The following is a 17,394-nucleotide window of genomic DNA, read 5'->3' on the forward strand; positions in this document are numbered from 1 at the left end:
GTTTTGGATGCGACTAGCTTAGTGAACTCTGTACATTGTTCGGTTCCGGCTGTAGAGCCCGCGCAGCAGGGCACTTGGGTAACGGTGAGGCGGCCTAGCCGCGGAAAACACCACTCTTCCGTTCCAATAAGAACATCAAACAGGTTCTCCCCACTCAGTGATACACCCACTGAGAATCCTGTTGAAAGTGCCCTAGTTATTGGCGATTCTATTACACGGAACGTGAAAATAGAGACACCAGCCACCATAGTTACATGTTTGCCGGGAGCCAGAGCACCTGACATCAAAGCAAATTTAAAAGTGCTGGCTAATGCTAATCGTAAATACTCTAAGATTATTATTCACGTCGGCACTAATGATGTTCGACTTCGCCAGTCGGAGATCACTAAAATTAACATTAAAGAGGTGTGTGAACTCGCAAGTACAATGTCAGGAGAAGTAATTTGCTCTGGCCCCCTTCCTGTTCGTCGGAGTGATGAGATAGTTAGCAGATTATCATCACTCAATGGCTGGCTGTCTAAGTGGTGTCCGCAAAATAATATAGGTTTCATAGATAATTGGAAAAGTTTTTGGGGCAGACCTGACCTGTTAAAAAGAGATGGTATTCATCCCTCCCGGGATGGTGCTGCCCTTCTCTCTAGTAATATGGCACATAGTCTTAGAACTGAAACATGACAAACTGGGGCCCAGGTCAGAAAGCAGACAGACTGGCTAAACCGACCGTCTGCTAGCTGCCTCACGTTACAGAAGTCAGAAAATTCAGGTAACTCTCAACACATAGAAACTCTTACACCTAGATATTTTCAAATAGAGACTGTGTCTGTACCCCGAATTAGTAAAAACAAAAAACTTCCAAACCCATTTAATGGTAAAAATTTAATTGATGTTCAACAAATAAAAAATAGAGATAATAATGCTAAACAAATGATAAAACTCGGGTTGTTAAATATTAGATCCCTTTCTTCAAAATCACTTATTGTTAATGATATTATCAAAGATAATAATCTAGATGTGCTGTGTTTGACAGAAACTTGGCTAAAACCGGACGATTACATTACTTTAAATGAGTCTAGTCCTCAAGGTTATGATTATCGACACAATGCCCGTCAGAAAGGCAAAGGGGGAGGTGTTGCTGTAATCTATAGTAATATTTACAGTATTAGTCAGAAGTCTTTCAAATATAATTCCTTCGAAACTATGGTACTTTACGTAACATTATGTAAGTTGACATTTGTGCTGGCTACTGTATACAGGCCACCAGGACACAATACAGACTTTATCAAAGAATTTGCTGACTTTCTATCAGAGTTAGTACTAGCTGCAGATAAAGTCCTTGTTGTTGGTGATTTTAATATTCATGTAGATAATAAAAAAGACGCATTAGGATTGGCATTTGCAGATATTCTAAACTCTATTGGTGTTAGACAACATGTGTCAGGACCCACTCATTGTCGTAATCATACTTTAGATCTAATATTGTCACATGGAATCGATATTGATGCTGTTGAAATTCTGCAGCAGAGTGACGACATCTCAGATCATTATCTAGTCTCGTGTATACTACATTTAGTCAAGGCGGCTAAACTGCCTCCATGCCATAAATATGGTAGAACCATCACTTCTACCACTAAAGATTGCTTTATAAATAATCTTCCTGATCATTTTCATCGCCTTAGCATACCAGACAGCTTAGAAGACCTTGATGTTGCAACAGAAACTATTGCCTCTGTCTTTTCCAGCACATTAGACTCAGTTGCTCCTTTGCGTTTAAAAAAGATTAAGGAAATTAATCCAATGCCATGGTACAATGACCACACTCAGGCCCTAAAGTTAGCAGCCAGAAAAATGGAGCGCAGCTGGAAGAAATCAAAACTAGAAGTATTTCGTATTTCGTGGAGAGAGAGAATGATTGAGTACAGAAAGGCCTTAAAATCTGCTAGATCTGCCTATTTTTCTAAACTCTTAGAAGAAAATAAACACAACCCTAGGTATTTATTTGATACAGTGGCTAAATTAACAAGAAATAAAGCTTCAACTTCTGATGTTTCCAAAGAGCACAGCAGTAATGACTTTATGAACTTCTTTACTTGCAAGATTGATAATATTAGAGAAAAAATAATAACCATGCAACCGTCTACTACAGTATCGTGTCAGATAGTGCATTGTAGTGTCCCTGAGGAAAAATTCAATTCATTTACTGCTTTAGGAGAGGAAGAATTGTCTAAACTTGTTAAATCATCAAAATCAACAACATGTATGTTAGACCCTATACTGACTAAGCTATTGAAAGAAATGCTTCCAGAGGTCATAGACCCTCTTCTCAATATCGTCAATTCATCTTTATCATTAGGATACGTACCAAAAACTTTTAAGCTGGCTATTATTAAACCTCTTATTAAAAAACCACAACTTGATCCTAGAGAATTAGTCAATTACAGGCCGATCTCAAATCTCACTTTTCTGTCAAAAATACTAGAAAAGGCAGTATCATCACAGCTATGTTCCTTTTTAGAAAGAAATGGTATCTGTGAGGATTTCCAGTCAGGATTTAGACCGTACCATAGTACTGAGACTGCTCTCATTAGAGTTACTAATGATTTGCTCTTATCATCAGATCGTGGTTGTATCTCTCTATTAGTGTTACTGGATCTTAGTGCAGCATTTGACACTATTGATCACAATATTCTTTTAAATAGACTCGAAAATTATGTTGGCATTAGTGGAATTGCATTGTCATGGTTCAAATCATACTTATCTGACCGTTATCAGTTTGTAGTAGTAAACGAAGACATGTCATATCGATCACAAGTTCAATATGGAGTACCACAAGGCTCAGTACTAGGACCGTTACTGTTCACTCTGTACATGCTACCCTTGGGAGATATCATTAGGAAGCATGGCGTTAGTTTTCACTGTTACGCTGATGATACTCAGCTCTATATTTCTTCGCGCCCTGACGAAACTTACCAATTCACAAAATTAACGGAATGCATAGCTGATATAAAAAATTGGATGACCAGTAATTTCCTACTACTAAATTCAGAAAAAACAGAGATTCTAATTTTTGGACCAAAAACTTCTTCACGTAATAACCTAGAATATTGTCTAACACTTGATGGCTGCTCTGTTAAGTCTTCGTCGTCAGTTAGGAACCTGGGTGTGCTTTTTGATACCAATCTTTCATTTGAAGGCCATGTTACTAGCATCTGTAAAACCGCATTCTTCCATCTTAAAAATATATCTAAACTACGACATATGCTCTCAATGAAAAATGCAGAACAGTTAGTTCATGCGTTCATGACCTCAAGGCTAGATTACTGTAACGCTCTACTGGGTGGTTGTTCTGCTCGCCTGATAAATAAACTACAGCTCGTACAAAATGCAGCAGCTAGAGTTCTTACTAGAACCAGGAAGTATGACCATATTAGCCCAGTTCTGTCAACACTGCATTGGCTTCCTGTTAAACATCGTATAGATTTTAAAATCTTGCTAATTACTTACAAAGCACTAAATGGTTTAGCTCCCCAGTACCTGAGCGAGCTCCTAATTCATTATAGTCCTTCACGTCTATTGCGATCTCAGAATTCAGGCCAGCTGATAATACCTAGAATATCAAAATCAACTGCAGGTGGTAGATCCTTCTCCTATTTGGCACCTAAACTCTGGAACAATCTTCCTAGCATTGTTCGGGAAGCAGACACACTCTGTCAGTTTAAATCTAGACTAAAAACGCATCTCTTTAACCTGGCATACACATAACACATTACCAATTTATATTTCCAAATCCGTTAAAGGATTATTAGGCTGCATAAATTAGGTCAGCCGGAACCGGGAACACTTCCTATAACACCTGATGTACTCGTTACATCAGAAGAAGAATGGCATCTACGCTAATATTAGTCTTTCTGTTTATCCCGAGGTTCACCGTAGTCAACCGGATCCGGGCCGTATCCAGGTGAGACCAAGGACCTGCACCTTGACACGACCACAACGCAGCCCTGAAGTATCAGCAGAGATTGAGTCAACTAGATCATCCCCTGTGAAGGCCTCATCGACACGACAGCCACGACACAGTTCCTCAACAACCGTCCATACCGGCGTGATGAATACGATCCTCAATTGGATGGAACTGAAATAAATACTTTTAATGTTGCGATCCTATTGGACTTATGATAGCAACCTGAATTGTAACAAAGCACTGTTGGCCAGAGGAGAACTGGCACCCCGACTAAGCCTGGTTTCTCCCAAGGTTTTTTTTCTCCATTTTAACACCAATTTGCCACTTGTCTGCCACCTGATGTCACCTGATGGAGTTTGGGTTCCTTGCCGCTGTCGCCTCTGGCTTGCTTAGTTGGGGACACTTGACTTGACATTTGATATTCAACAGTGCTTTTGATCTGCCTGCATTGACACTATTCTTTAAGAGCTGCTGTGCAGCCAAACAATGTACCAGTTATCAATGTAAAGCTGCTTTGACACAATCTACATTGTAAAAAGCGCTATATAAATAAAGGTGACTTGACTTGACTTGACTTATATAGCAGAAACAAACTGCTGCAGAAAAAGTTAGGTGCCATGAAAAATGTAATGTGTAATTGCATTACTCATTACAAATGTATTGGAGTAAAAAGTATATTTACTTGTTGAAAAATGTAGTTAAGTAGAGAGTAAAATATCTGTACTCAGTACAACTACAAAGTAGCCAAAAAGATACTTAAGCACAGTAACTAATTACATTTACTCAAATACTTTACACCACTGATGATTTGTTGGTTGTCATTTATACAGTTCCTTAATCCCATTAGCAGTTGTTACTCAAAACAGTGTTATTTTTGATAACTACCTTTTACATTTGAACTGTTTAATGAAAATGTTTAGCATTTCTTTGAAATGTTTAATTTACTGTTTAAATTTTAATTTTACTATTACCATGTTCACATTATGCCGGACATTGATGGCTAATAATGGTTCCAGTGTTCCTCATAATTAAACTGCTAGACTGGCAGGATGACACAGACAACTACATAATGGTCATGGAGCTGTCATGGAGCAGCCCTTGTCTTGCATGGACTCTCATGGAGCTCATGGATGTGGGAATCCTCAACGAGAGGACAGCAGGACATGTTATGCAGCAGGTCATTCATATCACTGCTGTGAGCGTACTGTCCTCCAGAGGACAAATTGAACAGCAGGTACCACTCGAAGCCACTGACAGTGTGGACACTAGGGATTGTCCTGTTTGAAATGGTGTGCAGTGATTATCCCACAGCTCACAAACTGTACATGATCAGTCCGAAAATTTGGACCAGTCCTGGCCTGTCACAAGGTGGCACAATTTCTAAATCATACAAAAAAAATAAAAAAAAAAGACCAATAGCTTCAAAGAGAGCTGGTGTAAAGTATAAGCAAATAATCAGATGTCTCTCTCATCTTTTTGCACTTTTTGTTTGCCTGCAGCCTGAGCCACAGAAGAGAATTATTCTGAATAATTCTAAGATTTGCTAAATGTTTTTTTTTTTTTTATTGATGTAGTCATATAATCATCATAAACTTGTTGCCAAGTCAAATTAGCTCTAAATGCAATGCATTAAGACAGATAACGCTAATTTAGGTTTTCGTTTCAGGTCATGGAGTAAGACATTAAGAACATCAGCAAAAAAATTCCTGTCACGGCCACGCTGTCAGCTTTGCTTTGTGTCTGGCGGGCTGACATGAGTGGCCTTTCCATCCCTCCATTTAAGAGTATTTGTAAGAAAATATATTTTCTAAGAAAACTTACAAGAAAATTCGTAAGAAAATGTAGCCTATAAGAGGTTTTGTAAGACAATTTAAGAGAAAATTTGTAAGAAAATGTATAAAAACGTTTGTAAGAAAATGTATAATAAATTTATTTTGTTTTTTTTTATATTGCACTGTTCCATTGTAGAGTGTCATAGCACACTCCCCTGACAGCCACACTTGAGGCTCTTGTCAAAGTCATTTCTGTCACATCTCTGAACCCACTGTGGCCCCAGAGCTTCCTGTCATGAACTCGGACCAAACATCTACTGTCAACTGCCATCTCTCAAACTTCAAAATGAACACAATTAATGAACAGATCCGAGATATTTAAAACTATTCATCAGACATTGACATAATTGATAAATTTTAAATCATTAATCTTCCAGTAAGGAATTTAACTGTTAACTGATGTTTAACTGATGTTTAACTGTTTAACTGATGTTTAAAGCTACAATATGTAGATTTTTCGCCGCTAGAGGTCGCCTATTCAAAACAAAGCGTAGCTTGTTGATGCTGAGTTTGAGCGCGTAATCCTGGGAGATGTCGTCTTCACCTCACAGTCAGTGGAAAAGAATCGGGACGGGACTCGGGCAGAAATCATATTCATGGATGAGATTATTAATGTTACTGTAGCAGGCACGTGCACACATAGACATAAAAGGGGGCTTGAGCACCTGCCCTTTTTCTTCCTTAAGAGAAAGTGCCCCTTTTTCACTTTTTTTTTTTTTTTTTTTTAAATATATATATTTAATATATATTCCTGTTTGCGCATATATTTGTTAAACAAATATATTTACTGAATAAAAAAAATACTATATATCAGGTCGGCTTTGTCGAGTTCAGATGCCTTCCTTCCGCGACACGTCATTCATTCCCGCACGCACGCGCGCCCTGCCCCACCTCGTGTTTGCTGCTGGCTTACAACTTTTGACAACTATGCCCGGGAAAAGACAACAGCTGTCTGGCGATGAGAAGCGAAAAAGAAAAAGCCCTAGCTGAATCCTGTGCATCTCTTTCAGGTAGCCTATGTATGTTCATAAACATATGAAAGTTTCTATTGAAGGGTGAGATTATTTATAACGCCACGTTAATAATTTGACCACCAGCAACGCATCTGCCTGATTTGATACTAATGCAATTTATGTCATATTATAATTTCAATTATTTTAATGTGCTATGCATTGCGTTTTGAACCATGGTAAAGATATCTGTAGGGCTGTCAATACCAGATGTGGAGCATTCTATGGAATCCATGAACCGCATTAGGATGGATGTCACGATTTATTAAAACCATTTAAGAATCATAATACAGCATTGCATAATGCTATCATTCTTAAATCTACGCTTACATACTCAGGAGAATACATCAATAAAAGTTTAAACCCTCGCTCTTAGTGTGCATGTTTTGATGTTCACATATTCGTGTTGAAGAAATTACAGTGGCTGTAGCATTGGCTATCATAAAGAAGTGGCTGAATAGTATTATTATTATTTAACTAATATTATATTTTTAATAATTATGCTGGTTGGCCAAAAACAAGGATTTGATCGTACTGTGTAACAACAACAATCACCAGGCTTTTGGCGCCCTCTGTAGGCATATGTTATAATATATATTATGTACTTATAACATTTCAGGGGGAAAAAACTCTTGATGTGTTTAAATATGCAGATTAGCTTGTTTTGTATAATTTAGGAGAAATCGACAGATGCAAAGAAAAAAAAATGTCTGTAAATGTAAGACCCTAAAATGTCTGTGCACGTCCTGTACTGTAGTATGAAGCAGAGCAGGGCGAGTGATGTTGGAGCTGAAGGAGGCCGCTGGAACGATTACTAATGAGAGACGAACGTGACACACCCCTCGCGAGCAGCGGAACTTTTATTATGCCGCAGTCGCCGCTTTCGCTTCTTCCGGTCAAGTGCATGAGGTAACACAGCGCTGTTTATCATATTAGAGACATTTGACTGTGTTGAAAATGAGGTTATAACGTTACTCGGAGCGTTCGCTCGGCGGCTGCTGTGAGACACTTGTTGCACACTGCAGTAAGCTAGATAGATTTTAGAATATCATATTAAAGGGTTAGTTCACCCAAAAATGAAAATAATGTCATTTATTACTCACCCTCATGTCGTTCTACACCTGTAAGACCTTCGTTCATCTTCCGAACACAAATTAAGATATTGTTGATGAAATCCGATGGCTCAGTGAGGCCTCTATTGAGAGCAAGATCAGATGCCCAGAAAGGTACTAAAAACATATTTAAAACAGTTCATGTGACTACAGTGGTTCTCTTAATACTATAAAGCGACAAGAATACTTCTTGTGTGCCAAAAAAAAAAAAAATAATAATAATAATAACGACTTTTCAACAATATCTATATGGGCCGATTTCAAAACACTGCTTCATGAAGCTTCTGAGCTTTATGAATCTTTTGTTTCGAATCAGTGATTTCGGATCTCCTATCACACGGCTAAACTGCTGAAATCACGTGACTTTGGCGCTCTGATTCACTGATTCAAGTCGTAAAGCTCTGAAGCAGTGTTTTGAAATTGGCCAATATAGTTATTGTTGAAAAGCCGTTATTTTGTTTTTTGGGCGCACAAAAAGTATTCTCGCTTTATAATATTAAGATAGAACCACTGAACTCACATGAACTGTTTCAAATATGTTTTTAGTACCTTAATGGACCTTGAGAGTTTGAACGGCTTTGCTCTCAATAGAGGCCTCACTGAGCCATCGGATCTCATCAACAATTACTTAATTTGTGTTCTGAAGATGAATGAAGGTCTTACAAGTGTGTAACGACATGAGGGTGAGTAATAAGTTAATTAATTGGCATGCAATTAATTTTAAAACTTATTTTATGATGGAGAAAATGCTGTATAACTTAGCTACTTGACAAAACTTTTTTTCACTTTTTTCTCCAAGGCATGGTAAAAGCATAGTACTCACGGAAAATCAAGAAAGCGTCTTTGGTGTTTCCATGGTTTCTACAAAAAAACGGAAACCAAGGATAACGCAGATATGACGCCATTGACAGGCAACTCCCAGACATGTCCCATATCCTTGGTTAAAATCGCAATTTTCTCATGATTTACAAATAGTTGGAAACATTTAGGATATTATAAATACTCAACTGAACAAAATATATAACACTGGCCTAGTGGTTTTTGGATATTTTACTGCAAAAATCTTAGATATTGTGCCTTTAAGTGAGCTACAAACCTTTGCTCTTATTAGATTGTATTAATTTTACATCGTTTACGTTCTCGAAACTGGATAAATCTAATATTTCATTCTTCTTGGATCTTGATGCACACCAAAGTCTGAAACTAATGGTGGCTTGGGGCAAAAATTATAACAAAATTAAATGCTAACACAATTCCTGATTTTTTTTTTTCCTCGTATTTATAACGATATAGTTAAGCAATATCACACAAATAAGAGTGCTGTTTTCCACAAATAGGCCTATATTGCAAATGTGAAATTGATTTTATAGAACAGCACAAGAGGTTTATATTAAATAACTTACATTTTATATATTGTCTTTTTTTGCTCCACATTATAACCGCTTTGCGTCTCTGAGCAACATGTTTCGTTCCTGATTGAATCGACGTTTCTGTCTTAACTTTGATTTAAATGATTTAATGACTCATTCATTAAGACGGCGATTTGCCGCCACCTGCCGAATCAGTAAGGTAGGCACAAGTTGTTGTTTTTGAATTCATTATTGTTTATTTCCTATCGCTGTGCATGCTCACTTATCGCATGCAAAAATACCTCAATAGCCTGTTATTACAATTGCAAGTATCATGTTCTTTCAAAAATATAATAGCCTATTTAGAGACAAAGGTTGCAACTAACTTTAATTTAGAGATCCATCCTATAATAACCCAACACTTTGTTGCAGATCTATAATTTATGAAACAGTAAGCTCTTATGATCATCTTACAGAAGCATTTATTCTGCATAACCCAAATCAAACAGCACAGTAAAACATTTTTATTAAACCCCAACACACAAAAACACAACATTCACACCAAAACAGCATTATTTATCCCTTTCAACCCCACACATAAAGCTTTTATAGGCGAACAAAACAAAAAACAATAAATTAAAATCAGCAGGCAGCCACACAGAGTCCGAGTAGTTTTATCTGTGATACGTTATACGGGACAGACTGCAGATACAGTATTTCATAGGAGCGTAGACTGTGGTTATAAGTTTGCGATGTGGATGGCTATTGCTTCCTAAAGAAGACAAACTCGGCTGTAGCATCTTTAATGTTATGTGAGATGGAACAACGATGATAAAATTCAGAAATAAAATCACTATAATACTGCTGAAGAAGGCAATGATGGACCTGTTAGTCCTGTGTTGCAGTTTGGGTAATGGTAGAGTAAAAAAAGTAGGCAAAAGAGGGATGGAATAATGAAGATGATGATGGGTCATTGTCAGCGCTGCAGGTAAACAGATGAAGAAGAATCAATCAGATCTCCTGATATGATGATGTTGAGTTGGATGGGTCGTCTTCTTCTCTGAAATTAAACACAGACAAACAATATTGTAAATAATCAGCTGTAACACTAATAGAATAATATATTATATATATACTATATATACACACACACCATATAGTTTAGTTTCCCAATGAATTCCATTATCATACAATATAAAGTTGTCCATACAGTTGAAGTCAATGGGAACCGAAATTGTTTAATTACCAACATTCTTCAAAACCATCTATGTTTCACTAAAGAAAGTAGTTCATACATGTTTGGAACGACATGAGGGTGAGTAAAGCCCAAAGTATACTTCGTTTTTTTACGTGTACGCTTGGTCGAATGCACAGCCTTGCAAAGTAGTTATGGGGTGCTTCTCAATATCCCTCCTCATTTCCTCGCTCCTCCATCCTATGACCTTGAAACCGATCAAGCTCAGCCATCTTGTAGGACATCTCAATTCTCTAATTGCACTGTGAGGAAGCAAGGAACGAGGAGTGAGGAAGCTTCCTGAGGAGTCATGAGCGAGGATACACAGGTGTATCCTTTGCGGAAGTCTTCCTCGTCGAGAAACTTGACGCACGTATACATTCTCCTCCCCTGTCACATCTGTCAACAATAATTTAAATGTATTCTTTACTTTTGCAGTTTAAATAAACTTTACATTTCACATATTTCAACGGAGCATCTTGTGTTATTAATATTTATTATAAATGTTTTAAATAACCAAACTTTAACAACATGAGGGCAGATCCCTCGAGCGCAGCTGATGACACATTGAAGTGACGCTCGGGTGAACAAGAACATTCCAATATACAAATAACATTTCCTTCGTCTCTGTCCTCGTTTTCTTTTCTTGCATCCTCCCCTCACATCCTACGGGGGTGGAGCTGAGACACAAGGAAAGGAAGCGAGGAAAGGAAATGAGGATGCACAAATAAGAAATGAGAAGCACCCATGCAGTTTTTCTTTGACTACCTTGTGAATCGACACCCCCAGGGCACGGTTGCCACCTTGAGGATAAACTAATTACTGCAAAAAAGTAAATAAATGCGCATGTGTGACCTGCGCGAAAACTCAGACGGTGTGCATACTCATCGGTGCGCACGAAATTCGCATCACGTGCACTGTACGCTGACCCTCACGCATGTGTTAAAAGTGAAGTATACGTTGGGCTTTAATGATGGCAGAATTTTCATTTTGGAGTGGACTATCCCTTTAAGGCACCCTGACTGATTCAGTCACCATCTCCTCCAGAAGGAAAGAGTTCAATGGGATGTCTGTGGAAACAACTGCATCAGACTCTGATCTGGCCCTGTTTGACTTCCTGTATTCCTCAAACAGACTATTTAAACACAGGAAATTTGTTTTAATTGAAACCAGCATGTTTGCCAGTCAATAAATATTTCCAGATTGGAGGTTTTGGATTAACAGTTCATTTATGTGGAGAAAACGACCGATGAGCAGTGCTGGCCATTGATCATTTCCATGACTCAGTCGCAGCATTGATCTGATCAGAATGTCACTTCTGTTTGATCGTTCCATGTAGAGGACATGGTTGAGCGCATATGTACTGAGGGTTTGTTACTTCCTTTCCAGAGCTTCATGATTAATTAAGCAGTTTTCTGCCATTGTACTCATATCTCTTACACAGACAGAGGAAACATTCATGAATCGCTTTTCAATTCGATATTTTTACACATCAGTTATCAAACGATTAAGAGAGAACATATTACACAGGAAATTAATTCCAGGAATAATTCACCCAATAAACAAAATTCTGTCATCATTTGCCACCCCTTGTGTCACCAAACACAATTGGTGCCTGTGTGTCTCATGGCAGATTGAGAAGCACTGAACACTAACTCAAATGCCCAGAATGTTCAAGCTGCCCAAAGAACCTCAAGAGGAATCAAATGTCCATTGGTTTGAATACTGAAATTTCAGTCAGTCCTCTTGAAAAGCTATGGATTCAGAAGACTTGGAATACAGCTCATGACTCGTATGAACTACTTTCATGGTGCTTTTGTATCATTTCTGGACCTTGACAGCCTATAGTCATCAAGCTGTAAGATACATCAAAACATCTCCTTTTCTGTTCTACAAAAGCATATAGTCATACAGATTTGGAATGACATGAAGGTGAGTAAATGATGAGAAGAATTGTTTTTGCATGAAGTTCACCATTTTGAGCCTTCCTGTTGTTGGAGCGTCACAGAGGTCATCAGAGTTTAACATTTGAACAGGTTACAACCTGCAATTTACTGCCATCAGCAAAGACGTGCCAAATTGCAGCTTGATTGAATAAATCAAGCTCACGCCTGTAGACATGTCAGTGATATGTCTTTTCAGGACTGACTTGACTGGTTCCACTCTGAGAAACAAGTCAGGTGTATGTTTGTGTAAGAATATATGACAAACAACTTTCATTGCCCTAAAATGGAGGAAAGACAACAAGGATTCTCTCGAAACACTGCTGCCTTATACACTGAAAGATGCAGACACAAGTCTGGCTGACTGATTCAGCTAAAATAAAAACTGCACCGTGTCAGACTGATGGACAGGTCAGCAATTATTTTCAGTCGTCCTCTGCTCCAGTAAGTTTCCTACTGCTGCTGTATCGAAAAGGTGCTCTGGATGAGTCAGTAACATTGAAAAAAAGGTGTGCTTCTTTAAAAAAAGTACACATTATGCTTCCAAGATACCTTCTTTTGGCCAATTTCTGCATGTAATCTTTACAGATAATCCCACAATATATTGCAACAAAAAATAAAAAAAAAAACTAAGATGCCGGACCAAGTTGAGAGTAATGTTGACTATAAATATAATTCATTCAATACTTAATATTATAATTAAGTATGTGACTTTGACTATGTTGCATCACATACAATACTGGTCAAATGTTTGGAAACATTACTATTTTTAATGTTTTTGAAAGAAGTCTCTTATGCTCATCAATCCTGCATTTTTTTTTTTTTTTATTAAAAATAAAGAAAAAAGGAATATTGTGAAATAATATTACAGTTTAAAATAATGATTTTCTATTTTAATATACTTTAAAATATAAAAAATTATTTACTTCTGTGATGCAAAGCTGAATTTTCATCAGCCATTACTCCAGTCTTCAGTGTCACATCATCCTTCAAAAATCATTCTAATATGTTGATTTGATACTCAGTTATTATCAATGTTGAAACAGTGCTGCTTTTTTTATTTTATTTGATCCTGTGATACTTTTTCAGGCTTAATTGATGAATAAAAAGTAAAAAGAACAGCATTTATTCAAAATAGAAATATTTATATATAACCATATAAATTTTTACTATCACTTTGTATCAGTTTAACACATCCTTGCTGAATAAAAGTATTAATTTCTTTCAAAAAAAGAAAGAAAAAAAAAATTACTGACCCCAAACTGTTGAATGGTAGTGTATATTGTTACAAAATATTTATATTTTAATTAAATGCTGTTCTTTTTTTAAACTTTTTATTCATCAAAGAATCCTGAAAAAAATATCACAGGTTATAAAAAATTATTAAGCAGCACAGCAGATTCCAACACTGATAATAAATCAGCATACTAGAATAATTTCTCAAGGATCATGTGACACTGAAGACTGGAGTAATGGCTGATGAAAATTCAGCTTTGCATCACAAAAATAAATTATATTTTAAAGTATATTAAAATAGAAAACCATTATTTTAAATTGTAATAATATTTCACAATATTACTGTTTTTTTCTGTATTTTTTATCAAATAAATGATAAATGCTTGATGAGCATAAGAGACTTCTTTCAAAACATAAAAAATAGTAATGTTTCCAAACTTTTGACCGGTATGATTATAAGCATATGGCATCTTTCGCTTACAGCAACATGCTAACGTCAAACTATTGAAATCTTCTGATGGCTACATTGAAGGTACAGTTCAAAGTTTGGGGGTCGGTAAGTCTTTTATGGTCATATTTGATAAAAATACAGTAAAATCAGTAATATTGTGAAATATTATTACAACTTAAAATAGATTTTCTATTTGAATATATTTTAAAATGTAATTTATTCCTGTGATGGCAAAGCAGAATTTTCAGCATCAGTGTCACATGATCCTTTCTTCTTATTATCAGTTTAAAATGATATTCAGAGTCATCTCAGGACCCCTGCCTGTGTGTCTATGACTGTCTAGTTCATATTTAAAAAGACCAAATAAACAAGAATTGTCCATTTTGGCACATAAAGAGTGTTAATTTTCAATTAGGATGCTGCCTTATAAGGTCACTGCCTACGTAGGCAACAGACAGCAAGGCAACTTTCTAGGGTTTGGAACAGAGCTTCTGTTCATCATTAATTAAGAGGTCAGTAGGTTTAATAAGGCAGAGAAACGCTCATGCAGGTCAAGGGTTCATTTACCTCCCACCATCCTCTTTCAGTTTGCGGGCGGCTTGTTTGGACTGCTTGATCTGCAAGTCCAGTCGATGTAAGTAGTCTTTAGCAGACAGCTCTTCTGCCTGCACGGGTCGGGTGTTGGGCTCCGGGATGGCCGGTTCTGGTGGGGGTGATGGGATGTCCACATCCTGACTCACACACGGCGACTCCAGCAGTGTGGTTCCCTCACTGTCAGGTGACTCCAGAGACAGTCCGTTAAAGAGGGAACGTTTTTCGGACTTAACAGGAATATTGAGAGTGTTTCGCAGGAATATACAGTCATTGCTGAATAGTTTATTGACTCGTTTAATTTGCTCCATCTGTGAAAATCAAGAACAATTATAAAAAAATATCAAATATTAACTTCTATTTTCAAGAAACAGTCCTAAACATACATAAACATATCCATTTAGTGTTTGCTTGTTCCACATTATGCGCATGTGTCTCATGTAACTAATCAAATTACATGAGTAAATATTTGCTTAGAGATCAAGGTTATAATGAAGGATGTGATTTCCTTAGGCAACTCCTGACAATTCCCACTTTCACTCAATCAGTTTACACATCTATTTGATCTCCAAATCTCTCTCAACACACTCAGTCATGGCTGGATGTGTGGTATTATGAACTTTTAATTAGGTTTCTCACAATTCATTCATTATGTCTGCATGGCCATCGTACGCAAAAGTTATATTTGTATACAGTTAACCTTGGCATCATAGGTGTTTGCAGGAGTTTTGCACATCTTAAGTTCTATAGGCTTAAGACAACTTAATAGGTTTTGGGCCAATTTAGACTGTTAAAAAAATAAAAATTCTCTTTAAGTGCTCAAATGTTTTAAATGCTCGTCCAGTAATGTTATTAGAACGTTCGTTCTCGTCTTTAAAAATGTTATTAAAATATCAGCACAAAAACATTTATACGTCGTTCATGGAACGTTTAGTTGATGTTTATCTAACGTTGTTTAAATGTTACTACTTTTTCAGAAGGTTCATAGAACATTTAAAAGTAATGTTTCCATAATGGAATGTTCCCTCAACATTAGTACAACCAAGAAAAAACGTTTTTAAAACGTTAAAACAATGGACGTTTTGAACGTGGACGCTTACATTGTTTTTTTTTTTTTGTTTGTTTGTTTGTTTTTCAAATTTTCAGGTGCTCCGTCGCATCTACGATGTCCAAAAACAAAAGAAAAGAATGAACGCTATTATGACACACAACAACGTTGCCTAAGTAGGGAGCTCACTAGGTTGTGAAACATGTAACGGCATGGGCCCACAAATTGCTGTCCCAAAACTGTTGTCTAGATAGGCAGCTCACTGAGTTTTTGAGACACAATCCATGTTGCGTCTGTATATGATGCTCCAAAATGATGCACAACAACGTTGAGTATAGAGATGACTAGGAAATGGTTTCTTATAAATGGGTGACTTTACTGATGTGAGACTCACCGTAACACCATATTTGAGCGCTATACCCTGCAGTGTATCCCCGTCCGTTACCCGGTGCTCTATGTATGTTTCTCCTAACGGCGCCGTGACGCTTGCGGTGCTGCCGTACGAGCGCGTCTTTGTGCGGGCCAAACTCTGCGATAATTCACTGTCCGACTCCGAACCGGACCGTGATCTGGGGAACAGCGGCTGTCCATACCGCCCGCCTCCTCCATCATCCCGCAACGGAGGCAGCACCGGAGAAAACTCCGCCATCTTCAATCCGTTATTATTAAAGCTGCCGTGACGCGCGCGCGCTTCACCACCAAAAGACTAATATTAGCCAACTCACAAGATACGCATGTTTCCACCGTCACACCCCGAGCAGCGCATTTTTAGCGGTGATACTTAGAGGAAGCTAGAAAATTGTGTTATTTTTCCAGTCGCCATTGTCGTTACCGCGGGCCTGCGTGAAAGACGCAGAGAGGTCCAATGAAACCTGATCTGCGCGTGTGTGATGATGACACCCCTATCTAGCTGCAAACTAGCGCGTCGCGTTTTTCAGGGTTACGAATAGAATGTGACGTCGTCAGCCAGTCGACCAATCAAAGAATTTGTTCAAGCGTCGCGTGCTGTTTAGTATATAGTTCAGACGCGCTCTTAGGTCCAGGCAGTGCCTCGTTCTACATCTTTAAGAAAAATAGATATATTTCTATAGATTCGACGAGTGTTTGAATGTAAACATCCATTTAGAAAGGAAATGGGATATAGGGCTATGCTTTAATACACATTTCACAATAATAATCAAAAGCACAACAGGCCTGCCTGTCTTCAAAACAGGGCTACACATTCAAGACATTATGGATTTCCCCCCATTTTAAAGCTTTGTTTCTTTTAGAATGTGATTGTGAATTATTTGCTTAAAAACGCAACTGTTCATTTACACAGACTGAAGAAATGTAACACTCTGATGTCACCAAACAAACGACACAACGCTAAAATGCTTTCAGATGTTATGATGAACTAAATTTATCATATGAATGCTAGTGATTTAAGTAGATGACAATACTGTACATGCAGAAAGTATTTCCATTAAATGTGAAACATCTCTGTATTATGTATCCAAACTTAAACATGGACAGTGAGGTCACAAAATATAATCCAACCAGATTAAGATATTAGTCTGTGCAGATTATCACTTAACATAATAAAACCCACAGAAATACTTCTAAAATTACACACCTTAATGGATTTGTA

At 37.4% G+C, this 17,394-nt stretch overlaps 1 protein-coding gene across 1 annotated transcript; it reads right to left on the reverse strand.

Moving 5' to 3' along the window:
• Window positions 1-9,726: 9,726 nt before the first annotated feature.
• Window positions 9,727-16,671, reverse strand: lysmd2 (LysM, putative peptidoglycan-binding, domain containing 2). Its single transcript, XM_051870930.1, has 3 exons — window positions 16,159-16,671; window positions 14,693-15,027; window positions 9,727-10,321 (listed from the first exon to the last, which is right to left on the reverse strand). The coding sequence occupies exons 1-3, from the start codon at window positions 16,411-16,413 to the stop codon at window positions 10,273-10,275; spliced, it is 639 nt and encodes a 212-aa protein (XP_051726890.1). The 5' UTR covers window positions 16,414-16,671; the 3' UTR covers window positions 9,727-10,272.
• Between the last annotated feature and the right edge of the window lie 723 nt (window positions 16,672-17,394).

Source organism: Ctenopharyngodon idella, chromosome 18 (genome assembly GCF_019924925.1).
Source record: "Ctenopharyngodon idella isolate HZGC_01 chromosome 18, HZGC01, whole genome shotgun sequence".
Taxonomy (NCBI): domain Eukaryota; kingdom Metazoa; phylum Chordata; class Actinopteri; order Cypriniformes; family Xenocyprididae; genus Ctenopharyngodon; species Ctenopharyngodon idella.